Source organism: Mauremys reevesii, linkage group 7, assembly GCF_016161935.1.
Source record: "Mauremys reevesii isolate NIE-2019 linkage group 7, ASM1616193v1, whole genome shotgun sequence".
Lineage (NCBI taxonomy): Eukaryota > Metazoa > Chordata > Testudines > Geoemydidae > Mauremys > Mauremys reevesii.
This window is the reverse complement of record NC_052629.1, coordinates 103,780,085-103,807,939: the sequence shown is the minus strand read 5'-3', so window position 1 is coordinate 103,807,939 and position 27,855 is coordinate 103,780,085. Positions and strand designations below refer to the sequence as shown.

At 40.7% G+C, this 27,855-nt stretch overlaps 2 protein-coding genes and 1 long non-coding RNA gene across 6 annotated transcripts in view; 2 read left to right on the top strand and 1 right to left on the bottom strand.

Annotated features, from left to right (window-relative positions):
- Nucleotides 1–7,593, top strand: part of LOC120409536 — a 16,693-nt gene extending 9,100 nt beyond the window's left edge. The window contains exons 3-4 of the long non-coding RNA XR_005601329.1: nucleotides 1,285–1,373; nucleotides 7,468–7,593. This is a non-coding gene — a long non-coding RNA (uncharacterized LOC120409536). The remainder of the gene's footprint in view (nucleotides 1–1,284; nucleotides 1,374–7,467) is intronic.
- On the bottom strand, nucleotides 5,203–27,813 carry RUVBL1 (RuvB like AAA ATPase 1). Its single transcript, XM_039547806.1, has 11 exons — nucleotides 27,538–27,813; nucleotides 26,199–26,285; nucleotides 25,265–25,397; nucleotides 21,240–21,391; nucleotides 19,573–19,662; nucleotides 18,522–18,671; nucleotides 16,752–16,815; nucleotides 12,495–12,693; nucleotides 9,807–9,909; nucleotides 6,179–6,270; nucleotides 5,203–5,832 (listed from the first exon to the last, which is right to left on the bottom strand). Exons 1-11 carry the CDS (start codon nucleotides 27,676–27,678, stop codon nucleotides 5,673–5,675), a joined length of 1,371 nt encoding a protein of 456 aa, XP_039403740.1. The 5' UTR covers nucleotides 27,679–27,813; the 3' UTR covers nucleotides 5,203–5,672.
- The window catches only part of EEFSEC (eukaryotic elongation factor, selenocysteine-tRNA specific), a 189,932-nt gene continuing 178,832 nt past the window's right edge, over nucleotides 16,756–27,855 (top strand). For 3 of the 4 annotated variants that reach the window (XR_005601327.1, XR_005601328.1, XM_039547804.1), the window contains exons 1-2: nucleotides 16,756–16,907; nucleotides 17,080–17,207. Coding sequence is in view for 2 of the 4 variants with exons in the window: in XM_039547804.1 (XP_039403738.1) it covers nucleotides 16,886–16,907; nucleotides 17,080–17,207 (150 nt within the window). In the remaining 2 variants the exon portion in view is untranslated. The remainder of the gene's footprint in view (nucleotides 16,908–17,079; nucleotides 17,208–27,855) is intronic. The other variant, XM_039547803.1, reaches the window with a different exon arrangement.

Sequence of the window (27,855 nt, the reverse complement as noted above, 5' to 3'; positions counted from 1 at the left end):
GAACATTCCCAGGCTTTTTAATCTCTTCTCCTATGGAAGCTGTTCCATAGGCAACAAAATATGATTAGGCATTTCTCTGTACTTTTTCCAAGTCTAATACATCTTTTTGTGAGATGGGGTGATCAGAATTGCATGTGTGGGTGTACCATGAATTTCTGTAGTAGTGGCATTGTGATACTTTCTGTCTTATTATCTATCCCGTCCCTAATGGTTCCTAACAGTATTAGCTTTTTTGACCATCACTACACATTGAGCAGATGTTTTCAGAGAACTATCCACAATGACGCCACGATCTCTTTCCTGAGTGGTAACAGCTAATTTAGACTCCATCCTTTTGTTGGTGTAATTGGGATTGTTTTTCCGATGTGCATTACTTTGCATTTATCAACAAAATTATAACATCTGAGCATAGGGCTGTGAGTCAGGAACTCCTGAGTTCTAATTCTGCTTCTGGTACTGATTTTATGTGTGGCTGTGCCCGATTAATTTAACCTCTCTTCTCCAAAACTTTCCCCATCATATAAAATACGGATATTACTGATTTACTTTACCAGAGTGAAATGAAAATGAATTAATGTCCATAAAGTGTTTTGAAGTGTGATTTAAAATAATCATGTAGAAAGACTGGGTGGGATGAGAGACTATTGTAATCTGTTCAGATTTTTGTAACGTGTTCCGTACCAAATAGGAAATATTGAGCAAAATTTGAGAAGATATTTTTTATGTTGTCTTTTTAAGGCACAACAAAGCTTGGGAATGGGGAAGCCCACTTTTTAAAAGGCTTTTTATTTAAAGCAGCTAAGAAAGCTCTCAGATGCAGTTGACCTTGGGATGTGGGGGAAATAGGGGGAAGCAAGTAAATCTGAAGGAGGCTGATCTGACCTGGCTGGGGGAGCATTTACATTAAAGAAAATGTAAGACATGGGAAGAAGGCAATTTCAAAACTCAGTATGTGTAAGGAGGGTATCATCTTTCAAGTTCCGTCCCCAGTGACATACACATTGTGTCATTTGCATAGGAGGCATGTATGCTGGATTTATGTGTATTCACTTGCTCAGAGCAGGATCCCATTGTGGCACTGTTCTGTGGCTGAAAGGAAATCACAGCTGCAGAGCTTATAATATTCAACAGGTTACTATAACCACCCCACCCCCTATCCTAGGTTTAATATAGAACTATTTTTCACATTGAAACCGAAATAGGACAAAATATGGGCCTGCTGTAATTGTTGTTAGATTATGTGTCACCCTGATAAGATGTAACAAATATTTTCCTACCCAGCAGGACCCGTTTCCCTGTGTGTAATGGATGGAGAAACTTCTCATAGTCTGCAGGCAATCGGTCGTAAAAACTTCGCTCGGAAGATTAATGCAGTAAGTGCAGCCCTTCTGGGAAATGGGAAGAATAGAATTAAAATAATGTTTTGTTTTTCCACATTTAATAACAAAACCCAACCTGCTGTGGGGGGAGTAGTTTTTGCTAGATCATCCCTCCTCCCTAATACAAAACAAGCTTGTTTTGATTATCAATTTGTATTTTGTTAAACTCTTTAACAGCTTTGTATCTGCTACAATTATTCTTTCAACAAAACTATTTTTATTAGTAATATGAAGACTATTTTCATGAGCAAAGCTTTGACACAAATGAGTCTGGTGGACATCACCTAATAGGCCAGATAAACATTCACTTACCATTTAATGTGCAAAGATCTTCCGTTCTATCTCAGGCTTGTTTGGGAAAGACATACTTTCTGGCTAGAAGAGAGATGCCACTGTATGGAGATAGTTTTCCAGAATTTGCGCATAGTAAGAGGAAAAGATACAGGCTTATTTGATGTCATTCTAATATTTAATGTCATTATCAGATGCAGAATGTATCCAGGTTTTATTTGTAATTGAGGGACTTTACTGGCTGTGTAGCAATTGGTAATAAGAGCTTTACAGAAAAGGTTTTGTAGGCAACCCCGTAACTGTCCATTACAAGGATTCTTGCATCTTCTTCCTCTGAAGCATCTAGTCAGACAGGATACTGGACTACATAGATCACTTGTCAGGTCTGGTGATGATCTTGTGTGATACGGTAATGATTCCTGTTTGTCCCAAAGCTGCTGCTTTCTTCTCCCACTTACATATTTAAGGACATTTGCAAGCAAACAAGATCTTAAAAAGCTTTATTTGTGCTAATTTTTCACAGAGTCAATCACCAATGACATGTACCACCAGCAGTGGAAATCAGCTATGGAGCTAAATTTCTCTGCTAGTCCAACAGAGCCTGAAGCTATTGGTTTTAGGGCGTGGTGCAAAGATTTGTGTCTTTTCAGGGTTTTTGCCTGAGGTTTAAGGATTGGTGGACTATTAATTCAGGCTGAGAAAATGCCTGTTTTAGAAGTTGTAGTAAATAATTTTCCTTCACAGTTTTGCAGCTTGAATATTTTATAGTAAGGGGTGTTCTATAAGTTAAGAATGATAAGTCTGCAAGACAAGGTGAATTCTGACCTGAGCTCAGTTTCCTAGAAATATAACACAGGTGATGGTGTCAGTGTTCCCATTAGGCATCAACCTCCAATACATTCATGGGGCTCTTGATGCCATGTTGAGAGGACAGCAAAATTTATCAGTGAACTGCAAGTTCTGATCTGGATTTAGAACATCCTTGAAGTTCAGGGTTATTCAGGGCTGGTTTTAGCCAGTCCTTGACCTGTTCACACAAGGAAACATCAGGTATTTCTGACCACCACCTGTATTCCTACAGAATAGTTACTTTTACCACTGCCATAAAGAGGGACTTCCAAATCAGGGCAAACTGTCAGGTGTACTTTTGACCACAAGGCAGTTTAATTTGCTAGAACTTTCCCTAGGGCCTAAATTACAGGAAATTCAGTAATAAAACCCAGCTGCTCAAACCTGCAGCCAGGATAATCCTATGTTTTACATCCAAATTGTTGTGGAAGTTACCATGATGGCCGAGATGCGGCGTTTTGCTGATTGCAGTCAGTAGAAGTCATTTTGGATTACTACGTTTTGGTTTTACTGTAAAACACTCCTACCATCTTCCATTGCAAATCTCAGCCACTATCCTTTAGCTTTAGCTATAAAGGATTAAAGGCAGATTACTTACAGCACAAAATATTAGGGTTGTACGACAAAGTATTCTATTTTAAAGGATGGGCTAGGTCCCTCCATGACGCGTAAAATAAAATGGGAATTTTTTTGTATAAGGGCTTACAGGCCCTGACAGAAATCTTAATTTGACAATATCTGTAGCTGCATATACCCCTCATTTGTTAGAGGTATTAAATCCAAACCATTCAACCTCTATTCACCCTGAGCAACTTGTCTTCAGTAAATACCTGTCCACTCTTTGTAGCAGAGACAGAACAGAATTCAAAGTCCTAATCTTGAGCTGCAAAGCCCCTTTATAGATGGGGACATGATTACGCCAAAGGTTCTTCATCTTCCACAACAGGGCTTCATCACAGGGATGAGACTATAGGATGTAGCTTGAGACTATCAGGTGCTGGGGACAGAGGCTTCCCCGTGGCAGGAGGCTAGCTATGGAATTTCTTGCCAGAAGAGAGAAGAGTAAGGCAACGCCTGACTGGTTTTAGATTTAAAGTGCAAGACAACTTCACAAGGAAGCTTCTGAGCCTGCCCTGGCAACTGTAAGATGTGAAACAAAATGCATACATGCACACATAGGGAAAAATGTAAAGAGGAACAGTAATTTGTCTCAACAAAATTGAAGTACACGACTGATAACCATGGTAGGTTACTTTTTGTTTAGAAACTAATTTAAATCTCTTCAGGAATTGGCAGTGCACACCACCAGCCTGTCACATATGGATAAAGTTCTAATCCATGTAAAAGTTCCTATTACCCAGAGTGCTACTGAACTACTGTATGTATTGTATTAGTCTGTACGGGTTTGAACCGGGAACTCCAGCTGTTCTGAAGGCACTACTAATCTTAGGTTCTCCTGCAAGACCTAGAACACTTAAAATAGAAGAAATTCTCAAGAAAGCTAGACTAATGGGTTTTTCTGTTTTGTGTTTTAAAAATAGGGCCCTGGAAATTGCCATTTTCAGGAAGAATCCCATTGGTATTATATTTGACAATTGTACAGGGAAATCCTGACTTTCAGCAAAGGGTTAATGTAGGATTTATTAGTGGATTATTTGTTGGATGGGAGGCAGTAAAACAATTTCTCACTTTCAGAACTGTGGGTTTGTTTGAATTAGGTGAAATCTGAGAAGTCTGGTTGACTTGGCCTATTTTTTCCCCACTGTGAAACTGTTACATGTCTAGCACAACAGGTCATCTCTGCTTAAAGGCTCAAATGAGGTGCAGTGGCAGACATGTTCTCTGCTGAGCAAGCTTCCCCTATGTCAGAGTAAACCATACATTTGAACACATGCACGTGAAGTGGCAAAATCCATATTTTAAAGGGCAAACTTGCCAAAAAAAAATACTGTTTTTTGCTTGCTTTAAAGTTTTCTAAATTTTCCCCATTCTATTTATCTTAAGTACTTATCTGGTCTCCATTACTATAATACTTGAGAGCTTTGATCTTTACTGCATTTGCCCTCACAACACCCTTAAGTGTTATCTGCACTTTGCAGATGGGGAACTGAGGCACAGAGTCAGTGACTTGCCTATAATCAGGCAGGAAGTTTAAGACAGAGCAGAGAATTAAACACAGGTCCACTGAGTTTCAAGCTAGCACCCGAACCATTGGATAATTCTTCCTCTTGGTTAGAAATTAGTGTCTTCTGTACCCTTGTATTTCTGGCAGAAAATAAGGTTGACTAGAGACCTAGTAGGAGGACACATCAGAATATTCCTTGGTAAGGGAAGTGATTTTTAATTAGGCCGTTTAAAAACAATTGAGTTACAACCAAAAAACCCCTAACAACTGGAATAAGATCTCTTTGTTAAAGAGATTATACCTTGCCTCTTCACAGGATCCAGGGTTTTGTTCAGGGCTGAGAGAGCTTCCACTACACATCTCTGGTTCCCCCAAAGCAGTGTCTAGAACCGCCCCACCCCGAAAGACATCAGATTCCTGATAAACAATTCTGTCACGAAGCAGCAAACAAGATATAAATTCTATTTTTCTTTCACTCATCCTTACTTTAAGTCAGAAGAAATGAGAGGCCATTTCTTCAGGCAGACCAGCATACAGAAGGAAAGAAGCACAACAGGCATTACTTGAAATATTTTATTAAAAAGCACTTCAGAGAAACATCACTTCAAAATTTTTAGCAGGAAGAACTCTTGTTCAAACAAATTAAAACAAAAGTTCATAAAGAAAACAGACTGTTCTTAAGCATCAGCTTCAAAGAAATCAAGAGGCTTTTCCCGAGCCTAGAGCATTTTTGTAATCAAATCTAAAGGATAAGCAAAAATGATGGGTCTGTGTATCCATTTCATATACACTCAGTAGAAGGGACAATAATGTTACAGGCATCAGGGAGCATCTTATTGCTTGTCAGCAAAGTAGGAAAAAATTGGGCTGTTAGCTTCATGTCTTGAAGTATCTTACCATTTAAATACTTTTCAGTCCCAATGGAGATTAACCATTAATATTTCTCTTGCCCATTTCTCTTTCAATAATTAAGCCAACACTTGGAAGAGTTAAGTTATTCCAAAGCATATGATGTGCAACAAGCTGCTTTATTTCATGTACTTTTCTTGTTGATCAGCCAAGATTTTTGCAGATGATTTGGCATCATAGAAAAGTTCATTTATTTCTTCAATGTGCTCCTTCTCAATGCTGTCTTTCCCATTAATCTTGGCTAGCAGGTTAGCTGGTGTCAGTAACTGCACAGCATACCTGTGATCAAAGAGGATAGGTTGAATTAACTGTTACAATCGGGGTACGTCACCACAAACTCCTAAAAGGGTACAAGTAAACTTGTCAGATTCCTTCCAAACAGCTCTATACCAGAGGCACAAAAGAGCAGTGGGATTCCAGGAGGTGCCCAGTGCACCTCCCAGTAGGAGAAATGGGAGGACTATCACTTTTGGATCATGTTAAAAGCCATTCCTAAGGGACTAGAGGTCACTGTCCAGGAACTAAGGCTCACTCTTACCCTGGGAAGGGTGTTGTGTACTATCCCAAAGTACTTTCATATCCAATCCTTGCAGGGTGCGAGAAAATTCCGATGGGCTCCACTTACCTTAAGGTTGTCTTGTTACCAATTTCCCCTAAATGGTTTAGGGCTTCCTCACTAATATTAATTCCCTCTATCTGGGCTCGAAGTTTTATGATCTGTTGGGATATAAGGTAGAGAAGTGAAGCTGCAGCAGTCATGTAACAGTCTGGACAGTAGCAGATCCCATGCTTATTAATTTGTGTGTGTGTGTGTGTGTGTGTGTGTGTACACACACACACCCTGCACACAGTGGCAGACAGGATATCCTGTTTAGAGATGAGACATGAAACAAAAATATGATTTTTGTTTCAAACATACACTGCATCCTTTAAAACAAAAAATACCTCCCTCCCACCCCCTGCAAAATCCTATATCATCCTGAATACCTCTGGACATCATTAATCATCATTGTAAAGGGCAGGGGAGGGACTGCATGGGTTGGTAAAGTTTCACGCTGATTTTGCAAGGCTGGTTAAGCCTATTCAGTAATTAGAAGCCTAGTATAAAGCTTACATAGGAAAATCACTACAACCACATAGTTATTGACAATGGAGTCCTGTGTACACAGAGGCACAGAGATGCTCCAATCTCAATCACGCATATTGTAGCACACTCCTACAAACCCTCTGAAAAACCCTGCTTTCCCCTCAGCTGTTCACTCCACACCATACACTTTTTATTCACTTGATAAGTAAGATGGTAAATAAATCAAAAAGTTACTTTATAAGGTTCACCTGCCCCTCCCTAAAATCACTAAGAAAATCTAATCTTTCAAGAACAGTCGCAAGCTTGTACCAGTTTGAAGATCTTTGTAAAGTTGGAGAGCAAGATATCACCCATAAGCCTGTGTATAAAGCTGTAACAAAAGTGGCACAAGTCTCCCAGCAGTCCGTATTACCAGCTGAGTGATAAGGGGCAGACTGGATAATGATGTTGTGTTGTAGTGCTGAGATAACTCTGGAACTGCGAGCCTCATATAATACAGGTATTTTTCACTTTGGCAGCTTTGTAAACAAGATATCAAGAAGCACTCGTTTAAATTAAAGCCATAAAATGCAGCAGGGGAGTCAGGAGTGGGGGAAGAAAGAGAGAGGGGTTTGACACAGCAGAAAGTTGCTCTAAAAACATTACATTTTGAAGCAGCTTTTAGAATGTTACAAATTAATGTTAGATTTGAGATTTAAAAAAAAATTGTAAAATCAACTTCACTTTTCCATGCTTCCAGCTATTGCTACACTGACCCTCTCCAGAAATAATACACCTTGAAGTGTCAGTTAATGCCATATTAAAAAGCAACTTTTATAACTTTTTAGCTTGTGAGAGGCGCTGCTCAGTGACAAGAACATAAGATCAGGACACAAAACCCAGCAAATACATATAAAACTGCTGTAAAATGGAAGAAGTGTCTGGGTGAGAGAGTTCAAGAACAGACGTCCCAATTATGCAAGTACAGGTATGACTATACATATGAGTTTCATATTAAATGGGGGGCTCGTGTTTTATTGTAAAGCAAGTTTCTTCCACATCACTGTAGTATTAAGGTATTTGGGATTCCTTTGCTCTCAGACTAAATGGAATTTATAATAGACAATGGAATTTGTATACGAGCTACTAACTTACATCACTCAACAGAAATTTAAGAAGCATTTTACATCTACTATAAACTACCAAGCCACAAGTGAAAGTTTTGCACAGACCCCTTTTTGAATCAGTCAAAAGTGAAGTTTCAGTTTTCAAAATTATTTCTTTTTGAGTAATGCAAATTATCCTTCGAATGAGCTCAAAGTTCCCACGTGACCCCCTGCAAGGGCAAAAAGTATTTTTTTTCTAAAAAAAAAAAAAAAAAAAAAAGGCAAAGCACATTGCCTCTGAAAACTGCTTTTTCGTAGCAAAAAACAAAAAAGAGTACGCCCATATAAAAATTAATTTAAAAACAAAGTGATTTCCCCCCAACCCCCAACCAAAGCTTGTGCAATTTTTTTTTAAAACTTAAACAGCTCTATTTGGTCATGAATGAAACTCAGTTGCTCCAGCTCCCAACCTCCTGAGGTGGAGGTCAGTCATTAAGGCAGAATTGTCTAATTATGGATACATTAAACACTCAGTGCCATGGTTTACTGGGCATAATCAGCAAGACTCTGTATATGCCCTTGGGAACAGCACTATTGCGGTCTTTCCCCCACCCAAGCAGGTCATGGCAATCACACAGTTCCTGCTCTAGACTTTTGAGAGTGGACAGTTCATAAATTAGATCTTTAATCATTTAATAGGCTACAGGGATAGTTTGAGGGTTGATGGCACAGCACACACCAGTTTCTATTTTATCAAAGTCCAATATTAACATTTTATTATAGTTCAACTCAACAAAAGGCAATTCAAAATACATGCTGCCGCTACAGTAACGCATCCTAGGACAATCTAAGCACCATAGGAAGAAATCCAGGACAGAGTGGCAACCCTCACTGAATCTCCAGGCTTTGAGAACAAGTCAGAACTTTAAAACTGGCTTTATAGACAGACAAAACCCAATTGTATTACTGTACCGAATGACCATTTCCATTGTAATCTGCACTACAGTGCTTCAGCTGTCCTTTCAGGTGCACAAAAACCATCCTGAGCATGCCTCGAAACAGCAATTAACAAAAGCCTCCTCACACCAAATGAAATGAGGTTTTGCCTTTACATTTATGTTCGATAAATGCCTTAGCTTCACTTTGGCACTTATCCAGCAGCATGAGCCCATTATCTTGTGACAACGCTCCCTGCCATTGACACTATCTCCTAAATAATACAAAGAATTGACATGATAAACTGTAATGGCTCCTGTATCATGTCAGTTCACACTATTGAGACGCTAATAAGGAGGATCTTTGACACGATGCATCATAATGGCACCCAAGGCTTATAATCAATATACAATACATTGTGTTGGCCCACAGGAAAGTCTTGAGGCATTAAGTAATGTATCACTACAACTCCTCCTGCATTCCAGAATTCTACCTAGGAGTGTGGGGAAAAAAGGTACCCTGTGGTTTTGAAGTTTAGAGACAGAAGTAGGATAAAAAAACCCAAAAAGTACATCCAGGGCAAGAGTCACAGAAGAGCAGTCTATAGAATTCTACAACACAACCACCCTCATCTTTAACATAGAGATGCAGCCTGCAGAGACCAAAAGGTCCCAACCCATAATGCTCAATTTCATATTAAGCAAAAAAGCACTGCACATTGGAACCTATAGACTGTGTAGACAGCACCTCTATATTAGAGATCAGGCAACAGCAATCCACCCCTTTTCTTGTGAGATAAGGTTTGCCTTTCAAGCCCCAGCCAGTTTACCAATGAACCCTTTTGCGGGCACAATTCAGACTACCACTCTAGTTCATCATTACTGGTCAACCAGTTTAAAAAAAAAAAAAAAAACACACCAAGAAAACCACACACACCACACCAAAAAACCAACCCAGAAAGGCAAGTTAGTCACCGTGTCCATAGGAGACTTCATGGCACAGAGATGGTTCTGGGAGTAAACCCTGCTGTCCAAGCAGAGATCAAATAGCTACAATGTAACATCACACACAGGTAAGTGCTAGTTCTTACCGCTATAGGCTGGAATTCCAGAGACTTTTAAAGAAGTATTTAATATAGCCCTTACCTGTTTCATTTCCTGAGGCGTATACAGCATGGTTCGAATAATCATCACCCTATCCAGAAGGTCCAGTGGTATTCCGTGAGGGGACACTATATCCTCTGTGCCTCTGGAAGAGATACACAAGAGGTCAGACTCCTCATTCAGAGTTCAATATGTGGGCTTGGTTTAGATATTGGCAACTGAGTCAGGCCACTATAAAACAACCTGTGGACAAAAGGGTTTATTTTCCCACCAAGCACACTCACACGAGACACACTAACGGGAACTATGTACATGACAAGGGAAAACAGACTCCAGAGTTCGTACGCTAAACCTGGAACAGCCTAAAATAAAAATATTCTTTCCCCTGCACTCCTAATGACTTCACATAGTAATGCTGAGAGATGGGAATTAGCTGGTGCCAGCTTCTTTATAGCTTGTTCTCATAGTGCTAGTCAGTCCCTAAAGAACATACATACTACACCTGTCTGATATTCCCAAGTATATTGTACATATTCCAGCAAGGAGCAAATTATTTTTTGCTGTAGTGTTTAAGCAATAAAGTAGAAATTAAATGCAGTACTGAACATTGAGAGCATCTTCTTTGCTTAAACCAGCCATCACTGCTCAGTTTTCCATACTATCTTCTTTATTCCCCTCACCTAGTATCGTAGTTGTTTATATTCCACATTAGTGATCCAGCAGACTGAGAGGTGCAAGGGCAAGACTGTGCATTAAGCATACAGTGTAGTCCCTAGAACTCTTCTTTTAGCAGGGAAAAGTGACACCAAGGATTCTAGACCTACCAACTCCTTTGCTAACTATGACAACCTTTCAATTTCCAAACTCAGTGCCAGTATTTGAGTGCTTCGGGCTCTGCTCATGACCCCCCACAGGAAGCTATGCAAAGGGTCAACAAGAAAGTAAATTTTTGAAAACATCTCCCACTATGTTCTCCAGTAGATGGCACTCTGCTTTCATATGAAGCTATTCCTAGTCATATTAGGATACAGAGCCAATTGTATTATACAAATGACTAGATACACCTCTTGATCCTGTTAAGGGCCATCTGCAGGCTGATATAAATGGGAAAGCAACTTAAAATACTTGGAGAGTCCTGTGGCACCTTATAGACTAACAGACGTATTGGAGCATGAGCTTTCGTGGGTGAATACCCACATGCATCCGACAAAGTGGGTATTCACCCACGAAAGCTCATGCTCCAATATGTCTGTTAATCTATAAGATGCCACAGGACTCTTTTTGCTGCTTTTACAGATCCAGACTAACACGGCTACCCCTCTGATACTACTATCCCAAGTATTTTAAGTATGATCTGTTAAACACTAAAGCCAATGGATTTTCAGGTATTGCGGCAGTAATCTATGATCTGTTTTTAAGGCAAGAGGAAAGGCATTCATTTTGTGACCTCCCACTTCCCAAGTGATAGATAGTGGCACCAATGTACCCTACTACCAGGTTAATTATTTAGCAGTATCTTCAATTGTGTCCTGGTGCTTGGGAAGTTCAATCCTTTAAACAGGTCTTCCTTGTATTTTTCAGGGTCCAAAGGAGATACAATACCAATCCTTACCTAATCCCTGGTGAGGGAAGCCATGCTAGTAACAACTGTTCGAACATAGGGTAAGAATCACCAAAAGCCATATGGTGGTACCATTTCTCTAGGTCTCCTGTTCTTTCCACAGTTTATTTGTAATACTGTAGTGTCCAGAGGTCAGTGTGCTAAGTTCTGAACATCACAAAGAAAGGTATGTTCCCTCTTCGAAAGAGCTTTCCAGTTGAAGACCAGATGCATCAAGAGGGGGTACCAAACAGAGGGGACTGGGGAAGGGAGGACAAGGGTGAGATTATCTGATTACACAGAGTAGCTATGTGCAGTGTTTGCAGGTTCAATGAATTAAAACAAAATCAGTATCAATCCCTACTGGCAACTTATCTAGAAATTATCAGCTAGGAATTTACCACAGGCAACATGGTAGAAATGGAACTTGGAGGGCTCTGAGAGAAAATAGTGATTTTACTGACTATTTCAGAGTGTGAGTGAGTATGTGATACATTAAGGGGAGCCATGGAAGAAAGTGTGAGTGTGCTTGTGAGAGAGATGGACTGGCTGGCATTGTTGGAGGTGCACAAGAGGACTAGTCAATGCAATAAGACAGAAAAGTGGAAAGTGGGGGAGGGAGTAAGCTGAGAAGGGCTTTAAAGGTGAGAACAAGAAGCTAAAAGTTGTTGCAGTGGAGGAGCGAGAGCCAGAGAAAAAACTCAGAGGACGGGGGAAATAAGGTCTAGGAAGATGATCTTAGCAACAGTGTTTTGAATGTAAATTGGGGGACGGACGGACAGGCAGGAGATGTGTATGTTAAAGGAAGCCAAAGAAGAGGGCAGTTACAGTAGAACAAGGAAACAAACTTGCCAGTGGCAGCTGCTGAAGGGATCGAAAGGTGGGTCCCTGGAAACACGAGATGAAGAAACAATACTTCCACCCAACTCTCTAACCCAGTCATCTTTCTTTCCCCAGGGTGCAGCCCTTGAGCACTGTATGTGGCTCATGATCCATCCAGGTGATCATCAGAGGTGTGTCAGCACCAAAGATGAAAGCATTCAAAGATCATAGTTCTTGGTATGGAGACAGCTAATTCTAAGTCTTATGGACAGAGGTGAACCATGCAGAATTCAATTTTAAAACCCTACCTGATAATGCAGTTTCCTCGGTTGGAAGCAAAGATGACGATGGGAGCAATAGAAGATTCTAGTGCTCGATGCAGGTATGTGAAACATTCAATATCCAGCATGTGAACCTCATCTACAAAGAGCACACCTGGGACCAGCTCTGCAATGCCTTGATCAATGTATTTATTCACCACCTTGTTAATCTCCCCTCGAAGCTTGTCTAAGAGACAGGAAAGAAAACCATTTTAGTTGCTCTGTTAGTGCTCTCTGCGAAGGACCCTAAGACGCTAAAGTGGGGGATGCCACTTTCCTAGCATCTTCATTCTAAACCAGGGGTAGGCAAACATCGTGTTTCCAAAATTGTATGGAGCAACGGTTAGGGGAGGCTGTCTCCCCCAAAACAGCCAGGCATGGCCCAGTCCCCACCTCCTATCTGACCCCCCCACACACTTCTCGCCCCCTGACGGCTCCCCCAGGACTCCTGCGCCATTCAACCCCCCTGTTCCCTGATGGGCCCCCCCCTGGGACTCCTGCCCCATCCTCCACCCCCTGCTCCCTGTCCACCCCTGGACCCTCCACCCCAACTGCCCCCTGCCGCCCCATCCAACCCCCCCTCATTCCTGACTGCCCCCCCAACCCGTCCCATCCAACTCCCCTGTTCCCCGCCCTCTGACCACCCTGACCCCTATCCATACCCTTGCCCCCTGACCACCACCCCGAACTCTCCTGCCCCCTTTACCCCCTTATGACGCAGCACAGAGCACCGGTGGCTGGCAGCGTTACAGCTGTGCCGCCCAGAGCACTGGGTCAGGCTGCGGCTCTGCAACTGTGCTGCCCGGCCACCCTAAGCATTGCGCCGGTGGTGCAGCGCGCTGAGGCTACAGGGGTGGGAGGACAGCATGGGAGAGGGGCTGGGGGCTAGCCTCCTCGGCCAGGAGCTCAAGGGCTGGGCAGGAGGGTCCCATGGGCCGGATGTGGCCCGCGGGCCGCAGTTTGCCCACCTCTGTTCTAAACTGATATCCTATCAGGAATGGGTGAGTCACTGTGATGCAGACTCTGTGGTATGAGAGTCAGATTGAGCCAAGGTCCCATGTTTTCTCATACGCATAAGAGAGAAATGAAAGTATGAGGTAGGGCTCACATTCTGGGGGAGTTACTGTTTCTCACTTTCAGTTCTTGGAACTTGTATACAAAGCTGGCCATTTTGTACAACCTGTCATCAATGGTGTAAAAAGCAACTTGAAAAACAAAATTAAAACACAGCATGGATTCTGCAACAGAAAATCATGTCCCACTAATCTTGCATGTCTTTTTCTCTATTGATGGATTCTAGAACAGAAGGGACGACTGTGATCATCTAGTCTGCCCTCCTGCATACTGCACACCATAGAACTTCCCCAAAATAATTCCTGGAGCAGATTTTAGAAAAAAATTGATTTCAAAATTGTCAGTGATGGAGAATCCTCCACAATCCCAGGTAAGTTGCTCCAATGATAAACTACTCTCACTGTTTTAAGAAATGCCTTATTTCTAGTCTGTATTTGTCTAGCTTCAACTTCCAGCTGTTGGATCTTGTTATATCTTTGTCTGCTAGACTGAAGGACCCATTATCAAGTATTTGTCTCCATGTCAGTACTTATTGACTGTGTTCAAGTCACCACTCAATCTTCTCTTTGCTAAGCTAACCAGACTGAGTTCCTTGCATCTATCCTTTATAAGGCATGTTTTCTAATCCTTTGACTGTTCCTATGACTCTTCTCTGAACCCTCTCCAATTTATCAATATTCTTCTTGATTTATAGGCACTAGGACTGGACACTACTCCAGCAGCGGTTGTACCAGTTCTAAATACAGAGATAAAATAACCTCTCTACCACTACTTGAGATTCCAGTTTATGTATCCAAGGATCACATCAGCCCTTTTCACCAGAGGGTCACACTAGTGTCTCAAGTTCAGCTGATTACCCACCAAAAAGCCTTTGACATGATCCCACACAAGAGGCTACTAAAGAAGCCAATTAGCCATGGGGCGACAGGCCAAGTATTGTCAAGAATCAAAAACTGGCTAGGACACACAAACTAAAGAATAAGGTTAAATGGTCAGTGTTCATCATGGCAAAAGGTTAAACTTTTGAACTAAGTTTAGCATTTAAAATAATTAATGATCTGGAGAGGGGGTGGTGAGTAATGAGGTAGCAAAATTTGCAGATGACAAAATCCAGAGAGGACTAGGAGGAACTTCAGAGGACCTAACCAAGCTAGGAGAATGGGCAACATGATAAGAAAAATTCAATGTCCATAAATGCAAAGCAATGAACATTGTAGGGAAAAAATGGAACTACTTTATGCTTTAAAGTTTTTAAATTCACTTTTATCAACTCAGGAAAGGGACCTGGGTGGTGTCATGGGCAGATCAAAGATCTCTGCCCAATCTTCAATCAAAACAAAACAAGATGTAGAATGCACAAGGGATGGGATGGAGAACAATACAGAAAATAGGTCAGACTAGATGATCATAATGGTCTCTTCCGACCTTAAAGTCTATGAGTCTATTATAGAAATCAATGCTGCAGCCTCATCTGAAATAATGTGGAGTACCGGTCATCCTTTCTCAAAAAGGATATTGCAAAATTAAGACAGGAGTCAAAAGCGTGATGAGAATAATTAAGGGCATGGAAATCTCATGTGAAGAGAGATTAAAAAGACTGATTGATTTACCTACAGAGATGAATAACAGGGGACATTAGACTGGGAACTTTTGTTCTACCTGTATTATAATACAAGACAGTCCATGAAATTAAAGGTGGCAAATTAAAAAATAAATATACCATATCGCCACACAACACGCGATTAGGCTATGAAACTCATTGCCACATGAAGTTCTTGAGGCTAAGAATTTAGCAAGATTCAAAAAGGGCAGGACTTGTACATAGATAGAAAAAATACTGACTTAAAATTAATGTTAAATTTTTAGAAGGAATATGAAATTTCATATTTCTGGGATTAAGCCAATCTCTAACTATAAGAGATCAGCAATGATAGGCTGGTCAGGGCAGATTATCCCACATCTGCCTACTACAGGATTCTTGCATTTTCCTCTGAAGCATCTGGTACTGGCCACTATCAGACAGGATACTGGATGAGACTGACCTCAGGTCTGATCCAGTATAAAATTGCTCTCTTCCGAATTTCATTGTTTCTACAATACCCATCGTTTTCTGTCTCACATTTATACATTCCACAGTTAAAACACAAGAACATAATACCCTGAGGCATCAAGCTGTGAGAGTGAGAGAAGAATTCTGTTATTCGTGTAAGTATAAGCATCATCATCTGCTTGAATGACGAGTACTTAGTACTTTCAACTAGGATAATTCTCCTACTTGAATAGCTTGTGAGGAACTCTGACAATGTTTCCAAGCATGACTGGAAGGAAAGCTAAAGACTGCTGGTTTATTTTAACGTAACATTTGAATATAAGCAAAAAATATAATTCTTTAGCTTTTTTTGAACATATGGATCCCAAAGCTGTGCAAGACGTTACAGAGATACAGTCTGACTTTAGAATATGGAAGGTGATCTCCGCAAGAGATGGAATATTTCAAAAGAGAATCATTCAACTTTAGTATTGAAACAGATTTTGATCTGAATTTAAATAAGACACTTGCTGAAGCACCTTTTCTTTCAAAGCAAAAAGGACAAAAGATTTTTACTGTAGGTATTTTTCCTTTTGTGATTTGTAGGTAGGAAGAGAATCAGTTCCACTTACAGCATCCATATTAAAGTCCTTGGGCTGTTGCTATAGGTGAGTCAATGCCACACAGAACCACTCAGTGATCCTTTCACAGCCATTTTGCAAAACTATTGTACAGTTGCATAATATGAGAACAGGTAGCACACTCCAAGGTGAAAGAAGAATTTAGTTGTGTAATAGTATTGGTTTGTTCCTTCATGGAATGTGTGGATCCCCTACCATATCAAGTGGCACCATTTTGAAAGAATAGGGGGATAAATCCTAGTGTCCTGACTAACTTTCTCTCTCAATAAAGTGGGCTCCAATGTCTTAAGCAACATATGGGATATTATTATTTGTATAATGGTGCTGCATTTGATTCCAGTCACTGCATGGCTGGCACCTAACATGTTACTTTCTGAAGTATTTTGAAATACATTCACTATTAGAGGTGCTACACAAATTCACTTCTTTCAACTCCTTGTCTAGTAGGCATATGTATAGCTTATGTTGAGGGTAAAGATGTGGTGCAAACAATTTTTATACCTGTGATTTCAGTTTTTTTAGGCTTCATCAATTGTCCCATCATGGAAAGAATGTCTTGCCCACCCTGGAAAAAGCAAAGTTAGAGATCAACAATTTCTCCTTCCTGTGCTGTTGCTCAGTGCACCAGGTTTGATATGGACCAAGCTATTATAGAAGGTAGGTTACAAAAGTTGAATAATCATTTATTTGGGATCCTTTGTAATATTTTAGTTCTAACAATGGATGATTCTGTTTCTAACCCAACTGTCCGACCCATTATCACTTCACTGCCTTGGGATTCCAAATTTATCCTTTTTTAGTTAAAATAATGCCTCTTCACTCCTTTTAGGTCTGGACTTTAGAGAGAAAAGCGAGAGAGCTCAAAGTTTAACACCCTTTCCTACAGCACGGCCAATTTCACTCCTCACAAATGCAACTGATCAGAGAGCAGAAAGGCTGGAGCTGCCTGTTTGGACTGTGAGTGTTCAACTTTCCAAAAGATGGATGGTTGTGTTGAGATTTTAAGACCTTTACATCCCTTATTTGTGTAGGCCAAGTCTGGTGGTGGTGGTGGTGGTGCAGGGGGGGTTCTGTTTACATTTTGAAACAAGTAGATCTTGGGCTGGAGTGTCAAATTATGAGTGCCAACCTTGAGAGTGTCCCTTCACATACAGAACCTGTAAGTATTTGTATTTTTTTTTTTTAAAAGTCACTGTCCATATACAACACCACTTGACAAAGTGGTGACCTCCCAATACTGGGGAAAAGAGGAAAAAACACTCACTATACAAAAAATTTGCTACTGTAGAATGCTTACGGTGCTGCTGCAAGTAACTGGGGAGTATATTAATACTAAACATTTCTAACGGATACGGGGCACTTAAAGAAATCACACTGAAGTCAGACAAGCAAAGATCATTTATCAGCGTGTTCGCAGTTCCCATTTCATGGCCAATGAAACAATAAATACAGAGCAAAGGAAGTTGATCTGTATCCAGAACATTTCAATAAATAAAAACAATGCGGACCTGCTGGCTGCTGCCAGTTCATATCTTTAAGTATTGAGGATGGAAGGTAACCTACTCTTTACGTGGTGATGGGAACAGCTCCCTATAAAGACCTCCTATTAGCATCAGCCTGTAGGTTTTTTGGTTAGTTGGGGGTTTTTCAGCACAGATTATGCTTTAGCTTCTAGCACAGTGGTTCCTCAGTGTCTTTTGAGGAAGCCATCCTTGTGATGTATTGGGCTGGTACCCCCTTCTCCTGGTATTCCCTGGTACTATGCTCTGGCACCTTTTTCTCCAGTTGCTCATTCTTGCACCTCTTTTGCTGCTATTCTTTTTTCTTTCTGGTATGTGTTCATTTTCTCATCTTTTCTTGTTTTTTGTGCCTCCTGGCTATTCCCTCACTCACCAGAAAGCTACTTGCTGGATGGGATGAAGAGCATCTATCAATGTGTCTATGGTGCTGGGAAATGTACTCTTGCTGCCAAGAATTTCAGGAGCAGATACACAATGGTTGAGCAAGCAAATTGCTCCCTGAACATTTATGGAGCTGGTTCTGTGGCCAGGAACTGCAGGGGAAGGGAGAGAAGATGGGTTTCAAGGTGCTACCTACTGTTTTTTCCAACAGTGGCATGTTTTTAGTGGAGTGAGTGGATCCCACGGCCTGCAGCATTCCCTCTCCTCACTGCTTCTCACCCTTTCCCCACATGCCATTGGGTTAGCCTGGTACCCATCCTCAGGCTAAGAAACAGTTTTCTGCACAGATTTAGTCTCTAGAGTCAAGTACCTGAGGTCTAGCATTGGCCACATCCAGGTCATGCAGGGTGACATCCTGAATAATTTCTTTTTTCTTGTGTACATCGCCCTTTGGCAAGGGGACATATTCTTCAGCTTCAAGGTCAAATTCAGTGGCATAAGTATCACATCTGCCTTGCCTCTGTGGAAAAGGGTGTGTGGGGAGGGGAGTGGAGGAGGAGAAGAGAGGCAGAGGGGGAAGAGAAACACAGGTATACAGTTAGTTTCATTGCCAAGACTTTGAGTGACATACAGTTGATAAAGGGCTTGGTTCACAATTCCAGTCCTGACAAGCTTTGGTTGACACTTCAGAATATGCTTTGTTCCCCGCTTAGCAACATGCATATCCTATCTACTGATCAAGGCTCAAAAATCCTGTTAAAAAACACCGGATATTTTCCCACTGAGAATATTCCACCTCCTTCTGCTCTTCTTTTAACTGTATGCGATTTCTGCTAAAGAACAAATCCAGCAGATTAACTAGAGATTGGGAGAACTGTTCAAGACCTCTTTGTAGGTGGGTGATTTATTATATGATACGAAATATTATGCTCATCCATTAAACAGCAAGTATCACTGTACACTACATTTTAAATCAGATATAAAAAGAATGCTAACTATTGCAGTATTCCCTTCTACATGCATACATCTTGTGGAGAATATATCAGAGAGATAAAAGAAAGATTAAATACACTGCATATTTCAGTTTGAGAATGACTAAAGTTGTTTGGTTTTTTTCCCCTCCCTTTTGAAAAGATGCCTTGGTCTTAAAGGTTAAAGGAATGAAAGCTCATCCCAGGCAGCTGCAGAGACGGCTTCTTTGCCAAGATGACCTTAATTGTGAACTGGATGACCACCCTGTCTTGAGGCAAGAGGAATGTCTCCCTCCACAGTAGCAAAGTCCCAGACCTTTCTTTAACAGTCTTATCCAGCCTGTCCAAGCCAAATAAGGTTAATAGGTCACAGGGCCTTTGGCCGAGGGACACTGGAAGTTCTCTGAGTACACAAAGCAGGGTAAGAGTCAAGTCATGATTTGGCTTTACCTTGACCGCTCCACTGTTTGCTTCAATGTAGATCACATCCCCAGCTTCCACTCGCTCCTTCTGTAAACTTTCAAAGATGCTGGGGTCCAACTGGAAACAAACAACATGGGAGATTAGACAGTCCCACTGTATTGCAGAATGAGCATGAAACAAGAAATTTCAACCAAAGATTGTTAGACAGTCGGACAAAACGAGTTAAGATTTCACAAAGTTGGAAATTATGAGGCTCAATTCAATGTTTAGGGCAAGACCTAGAACAGGATGCACAAAGGGTATTGTAAAATTTCCTTATTCACTTCCCCTGCTATTTGAGGAAGAGGCTTTGAGACTAAGTCATATTTACTGTTTTACTTAACTTTTCTTTATAGAGGGTATTTAAACTTTTCTTGCCTAATCTGTTTTTCTGATGAATTAATGTTAAAATTTAACAAATTGCATCATGCCAAGTTGTGAGGATGCTGGTATATATCAGGAAGAGGATGCCTTTACATTTCATACTGATATACTCTTTGTTCTCAGGGTGCAGTGCTTTTCTTGGCTGCCAGTCTACCCTTATAAAGGTCTAGCTGTTGGTTCTGGAATAGACAGCACCTGTCAACCACTCAATGTCTTTTTATGTTTTTATGGAGGGATGTGACCCTTTATAGTCAGAAGGGACCATCGCGATTATCTAGTCTGACCTCCTTTTGTTCTCTTTCCTACATGCAGTTACTAAATGAGCAAGGTGGAAGCCAGAACATGGCATGTGCTTTTGTTTTTCTTGGGTGGATGGTTCATTTACTTCCACTAACGATTCTCTTATTTTGCATCTTCAGAATGAACAAATAGAAGGCAATATTTCTAATCAGCAGAGATGCTGCTGTAAATTATCCCCATTTTATATACTGTATAGGGAAGGAAAACTGAGGTACAGATTAAGTGACTTGTCTACAGAAACAAAGGGAGTCAGGGTCTGACCTAGGAACAAAACTGGGTTTTTGGCTCCCAGTCACACGTTCAGACCACTGGACCTTCCTCCTTAACATAAAAAGGAGGCAAGGAACATATGAAATAATTTACACTAATACAGGCAAGATTTCAAGAACCTATCTTCCAATATTCAAGTGGAGTACTAGTTTTAAAAAAAGTGCTTCCTTATGTATTTAATTGTTATGATAAATATGGAGCTGTAGTTGGGGTCAGGCTCAGCATCACATACAGCAAAATGTGCTGCCTTGGAGAGGCAGATCCATTTGGCTCCTGAGTTCAGTCCTTTGTTCCATGGGGCTGGTAATGCTATCAAAGTGACACACTCAGGCATCTCTTGCAGTCTGAGCTATACTTTGAGCTGTCTGAAGGTGTGTGTTTGGTGCGGAAAGTTAGGGGGAAATGGCAGTTTTAGAGGACTCCTGGATCAACAAATCCCCCTGTAGCTGAACACAGAAGGTTACCTGAAGTTAAGTCTTTAAATTACTAGTAAGAGACCCAAGAGTCTAATATTTCTATATAATATGAACAGGTCAATTTGTTCACTACCAGTACACAGGTGACAGGGGGAAGAAATGGGCTATTTTAAACTTTATTTGGTACCAGGCTAGAGATCACAAAATTAAGTAAGATGGGAACAAAGGTAAAAGGATGCATATCTGGGACACTGAATGAAATGCTGGAGAATTTATCATATATACCTTCAGCTGCTTCGTTCCTTTTGCTGTTTTGAGTCCTATAATTACATGGCTAATGGTTTTGCCATATCCACCCATCGGGTTCTCAGTCTCACATGGAGTTAATTCTGTGACTTCACCTTCATAAACTTCCTTGGTCTCTTTTATCCTCAATCCTACAAGAAATAGTTTACATGAGTTGCACTGTATAAATAAGTGGCCATTTACATTTAATTATTCTTGACTCTTATTCACGATTAGTCACCATCTAGAAGTCATTCTGGCCAATGTCTATAAACTTGAGCATCGAGGGTGTTTACATACTACAATGTACGTCACAGTTATTCCCTACTTTGGAAACTAGAAAATAAAATTAATACCCTGTTTTGTTTTGGTATTAGTAGGAGAGAAAATTGATCCCCAGGTCACTTAATCAGAAAGCTAAGGACATTCATGCAATTTAAGCCAAAATCCTGACCCACAATGATGGTAATTAGGGACACTGAAATTTTAAAAACCAATGCCTTCATGTAACTTTAGAGATTCTAGTAACAAAGTTAAAGATAAAAATGTATGTTAACTAATTTATTTTGAAGGGATCCTGACAGAGGTTAAGGTTTAGTATTTAAAGTGTTTCATTTAAAAAACAATGTACTGTATTATAGCCAAAGCTGGACCAAATATATAATTAGAGACCTCTGGTGGTGTGCAAAATTCAAATTATTCCTGCATTTCTGACAGCAGAGCCCCTTTAGAGATATGCAGACTTTTCTAGTCTGTGTACTTCTCTAGGACTCCCATTACCATAGTATCTATCATTCCTTTTATGACCATCTATAATTAAATCTTTAATTTATATTTTAGGTTTCTAAATATGGGGTAGAGAGAGTTTTATTCTTAGGATAATTTGACCATAAAATATCAACACCATAATTATGCAAAGGTTCCACCTACATGAAAGTTCAAAGAATCCACTCCTTAACAGGCATTGTAAAATAGATATGTTATGAGGTTCATACACCATCCCAAAAACAACAAGTGGACTGTACTGGGACACAAGGGAACTCATTCTGTACAGGATTGGAGGTCACCAGAACCCTATAAAAGTTCCCTTGTTTTGTAGCTTTTCTTTTTGCTTTGAAATAAATACACGGACCAGATACTTCATCAGTAATCTTGAGTTGCTGATTGGGTGGGGGGCAGGGGAATAATTTTGACAAAAATAATATGGGTCTGTCTCCTCCTACTGGTCTCATATTAAGAATGGGATTTTTAAAGTAAGATACACAAATGTGAATTATAAATAAAGAGTTTGATAATTTTCAGTGGAATTGTTAGTTTAGCTTTGTTGTCGAATACCCTGCAATACACATCAGTGGAATGTAATTTCTATATAGTGTCTTGGGTGTGCCTTAACAGAGAAATTAACAAGTCTCTGCTTTGAACACATTATTTAAGTGACATGAAATGATGCAGGGAAGATAGCATATCACAGAGGTTTACAGCTAATGGTGGTTGCTCTAGCCAATGGAATGAATTTTTATTGCTCCTTAGTTGTTAGAGATTTTAATTGGATGTAGTAGGAGCAAGGTTTATTTTAGGCAAGAGGCAAATTTGGAGTTTAGATATGAAGATCTAGGTCAAAGTGCTCCTAGTGGAGGCATTTCCTGTGGTTATATTCAGATGCATGATTCTAAAAAGGAACTTATGGGGTCCTATATTTATTGGCTTAATAGTACTAAGAGGAGTAAAATCTTGTTTGCCATGTAAGCAATCAGTTATAGGTTGGAGACATAAAATAGTTATTGCTTAAACAGTATATTTATTCCTTAAGAGAGATTTCTGACTGTAACTGTACTTTAACATTTTCTGTCAACATCTTTGCCAAATGCTAATAAGCTCTATACAGGATTAACATCCGTGCTACATTTTTTTTTTTTAAATCAGAGGACAGTATTGCCCTATAATCTTCTAGTCCCAGTACATTTTGTCTTTTTATGTCTCTTATGAACCATAAGCTCTCCACAGCAGAGACTGCCTGTCTTGATGAGTCCCGAACAACACCAAGCACGTCAGACCCTGATAATAAGTCTAGTATTAAGGAATCCTGACAATAATAATTCTGACAGAGAGCACCTTCAATATGGCAAAGAAAACAATCTAAACGAGAGATGGGAACCACACTGGGTACATTGTTAGGACGTGTGTCAATGAGCAGGGCCCAGAACAATTAGACAATCTGATGCACTAGTGGTTGTCCGTATGGGTACTGTCCCTAAACACAGCAGACTCTTCTTGCAGTATCCAAGAATAAGAAACCCTGTGAATGAGACTCGGGCATCTGACTCTTAGTCAGAATCATTTCAATAATATTGAGGTGGCTAAACCAACTGAAAGTACTATGCATGAAATGTATAACAAGCCACACATACTGTGACCTGCTATGTGAAGAATCACATGAAAACCCACACTGAAGCATCAGGACCACAGTGAGGCTTGAGAGAAGTTGCATCTACACACAAGAAGTGTTATCTTACAGTCATCACATGCCTTGCACTGGGGTTATTCCAATTAGAAAACAAAACCCTTTTCTGAAAACACACACTAGAAATTCCTTTTTATGACAATGAAAGTAAAACTTCCAAAAATTAGATCTGAGCATGACTGGAAAGTGTTTACTTCATGTAAAACAGGAGCTCATTAGTCCTTTAAAATATGTTTGGATTTTTTGTAATTGGTGTTAAAAGGAACAAATCTCCCCAAATGAATGTTTTACAATAACCTGCATTAGGTAAATCTGACATGGAATTCAACAGAAGGGAATAGAAGAATCTCAGTCTTTCACTAGCACCACTCTTTGTTTAGAAGCATCCCTGTGCTGACCTTCAGGGAATGTTACGCACCAACAATGTGGTCGGCTGTTAACTAGGAGTTAAATTAGTGTGATCTCTAGGAATGACAATGTGGATGACACAGGTTTCATCTGCTGGTTCAAGTTTCCAAAGCTCTGACAAGGAATTTCATCACATCAAGGAAATATTGTAGACTGCTCTCTCTCATCTCTGATCTCCCTCCTCACAAGCTATGCCAACCTAACGGTAACTTACAGATCCGACTACTGAAAATCGCTTTCTTATAGAAATCAATGGGACACTTTTGTTTGGTTGCAGGCTTGAGAGAGATTCTTCACCAAATACCTAGCTGAAATCCACAGTGAATCACTACACAGAAGCCAGGGAAATTAACTGATACTGTGTTCAGAGTGAAAACAATTAGGCTATCTTTTTGTAATCCAAATGCATGCAAGGGCCATTTTTGACTTACTTTATTAGTTGTCAGAGCAATCATATAGAAGTAATACACGATTAATTTAAAGACTCAATGATCTTTTGTTGCAAATTTAACTGGTTCTTTCAGATAAAATGAAACCCAGACAATTTAAGTTAAATTTCCTCTTTAATTCTAGAATACATTTACCACTTAATAAGATACTCATCTTACTGGCATGGAACATTTTCTTGTGCTCACTTAGAATAAAATGTCAGGCAAAGTACTGATACGTAGGAGACTTAGGCTTAAGTTTTTGGCTAGCAGGGATTGAGAATGTTGTCAAGAGAAAGAGAGGACTCAAGACTCATATTGACCCAAGACTCATATTGACAGATTCTAAAGAGAATTTTTTTCCAACTTTGTCCAGCAACGATATGCAGGAACAGGAGAAGATCCTGGAGGACAAGGCAAGAGAATGGAAATGTTTCCCTCCTGCCACTGCCCTGGAACGGAGATGAACTGGAATAACTGAGGTGACAAAGACATGAGCACTGCATTAAGTTTCATAGTGCAGAAAACCCATACTGACTCAGCTAAGATGAGGAACAAGACCGAATGAAACAGGGCTAAAAAGAATATTGAAAACTGGAGCATGAAAACATGGCCCCTCACCAGAACTACTAGAAAAAGCTAGTGTTTTGTTGTTGAGATTTTTTCTCTTTTTTAAAAAAAAAACACCAAACATAAGGCCTTTACTCTTTTTCTATTTTAACACTTACCTATTGCTCTTCTGAAATTTTCCATCAGGACTTCTGTCTTCTTGATCTCGGTGGAGTATACCTCACTTCCAACCATAGGACAAAACGGAACCTTGCTTCCCAACTCTTGAGCAATAGCTAGAGCCAAAGCAGTCTATAAAAATTCAAGAGACTGAACTATTACACACTTAAAAATTCTCATGAGAAATAAACGTATAATGACTACAAGATCTTGTGGAAAAGAGGATTACCACTCCAGAAGGTTAAAATACTTTTCTTATATCATCTTTTGTCCAAGAATCTGCAAATGCTTTAAAAATATTCTTTTAAACCTCAGTGCTCAATTTTATAAATAGAGTACTACAAGTGGCTCCAATGAGACAATGGAAGAATGAGAAGTGGAACCTAGGAATCCTGACTCCCAGGTCCTATGTTCTTATCCACTCTACTTTCTCATATACAACTACAGCACTTTTCCCTTACATCATGGCTTTTATCCAAGGATTATAAAGCACTGCCAAGAAACACTTTTAAGCTAGTCATAAAACAATTTAGTAGTATTGGGCAGTGTCTCTTTAACATCCAGTATGAAAGAGGTTAAGTCTTGTAAAGTGCAAGGAACAAAAGTTAAAATGCTTTTTAAATCCAAAATTTGTATGTTTAAGAAGACCTTTCTTTAAAAACCACATACTTCGTATTACGTTTTAATTCACTCATGTACGCAGAACGGTTTTTACACTGTTGGCACTAGAATGAGATACTGCCACTGCATGCTCATAAGATGGCAAAATACAATTTGGAGCAAGTATCAATGCTGGCTCAAGTTTAAACTTAAAAAAAGCATCAGTAACTGGAGAAGGAACCTGCTGAAATTATTACTAGGAAATATTTGACACCACTATATTTAAGATAGAGGGGTAGAGAACAGCTTCAGCACTGAGAAGAAAGACAATACCTTGCCAGTTCCAGGAGGTCCTGCCAACAGCACAGCTCTACCAGCCATTTTCTTGCTTTTGATCAATTCCACTATAACACCACAAGCCTATAAATTAAAGAAATGAATTTAGATATTTATCAGAACACTTAAAGATTAAACTGTTTGAGAATGTTCCTTTAAAGGTAGACACAATAGTACTTCTACACTGCCAGACCACCTTTCATTCCAAAGGAACCCACAGTGCTTTATAAGAATTAGTACTCGTAACACCATAGATTAAATATGATATCAATAATAGATGGGGAAACTCAGGCAGAGACACAAGAAGTGATTTCCCCAGATCACTGAAAATCTGTGGCAGATGTACAAATAGAACCTAGGAGTTCTGACACTTTACTGTAAACACAAACTACTTACATGTACCTATGAGTGTTTGAGAATGGAGTGGCTCTTAAACCTTTAGGGCAGGGGTAGGCAACCTATGGCACACGTGCCAAAGGCGGCACACAAGCTGATTTTCAATGGCACTCACACTCCCCGGGTCCTGGCCACCAGTCCAGGGGGCTCTGCATTTTAATTTAATTTTAAATGAAGCTTCTTAAAGTAAATAAGGTTTTTAAAATGATTGCATACAACAATAGTTTAGTTATATATTATAGAAAGAGACCTTCCAAAAATGTTAAACTGTATTACCGGCACACAAAACCTTAAATTAGAATGAATAAATGAAGACTCGGCACACCAATTCTGAAAGGTTGCTGACCCCTGCTTTAGCATATAAAGAGTGATACACGAGAGTGTGGTCCAGTGGATAAGACACAGGCCTGAGAGTGACCAGATCTGGGTTCCAATCAACTTAATGAGCTGCTGTGTGACCTTGGGCGAGTTCACTTTGCTGCTCTGTGCCTCAGTTTCCCCACCATAGGAAACAGATGATGACACCAATCTTCTGTTGTAAAGTGCTTTGACATCTGCGGATGCGTGGTGCTGTAAGGCTGAGCTGCCATAGCTGAGGTTAGACTAAGGAGGCCCGCAGGGCGCAGGTAACTGGAGTTTTACGAAAGGGCCCACAGGAGAGACAAAGACTTAAGCAGCTGGACTCCGGCCCCTCCAAGTGGCCGGGGGAGGGGACAAAACAAGTAGTCCCGGCAGGGGGGCCACGAAGCAGCTGGGCCGGATATTTCAACTCGCAGGCGGCTGTTTTGGCGCCAGCGCGGTGCAGGGATGGGGCCCTCAGAGAGGGGGTGGGATGTGCAAACGGGCAGCAGCAGCAGAACCCCCCTCCCCAACGGCCCCGCCTTTTATGCCTTCTGGGCACCCGGCCCACCCCGGGCTCCCGTGGGCCGGGGACCCTCACCTCTCGGGCGTTCTCCTGCCCCACCAGCCCGGCCCCCGCCGGCTTGGCCGCGCCGCTCTCATCCAGCCCCAGCCCCTTCACGTGGCTGTGCGCGGCGATGCGCTGCGTCTTCGAAGTGCTCTTCACCTCCTCGATCTTCATCCCGGCGGCAACGGGCTCGGGACTGCGGGGCAGACACCGGGCGGCAGCTCCCTCCTCTCCAGACAGGCACGGGTAACATGCGGCCCGCGCGTTACCAAGGCTCCCGGCGCCCGGCAGCTAATCCCGCCCTCTACTTTGCCATTGGCCAGCGCCGCACGATCCTCGCTGCTTATTGGA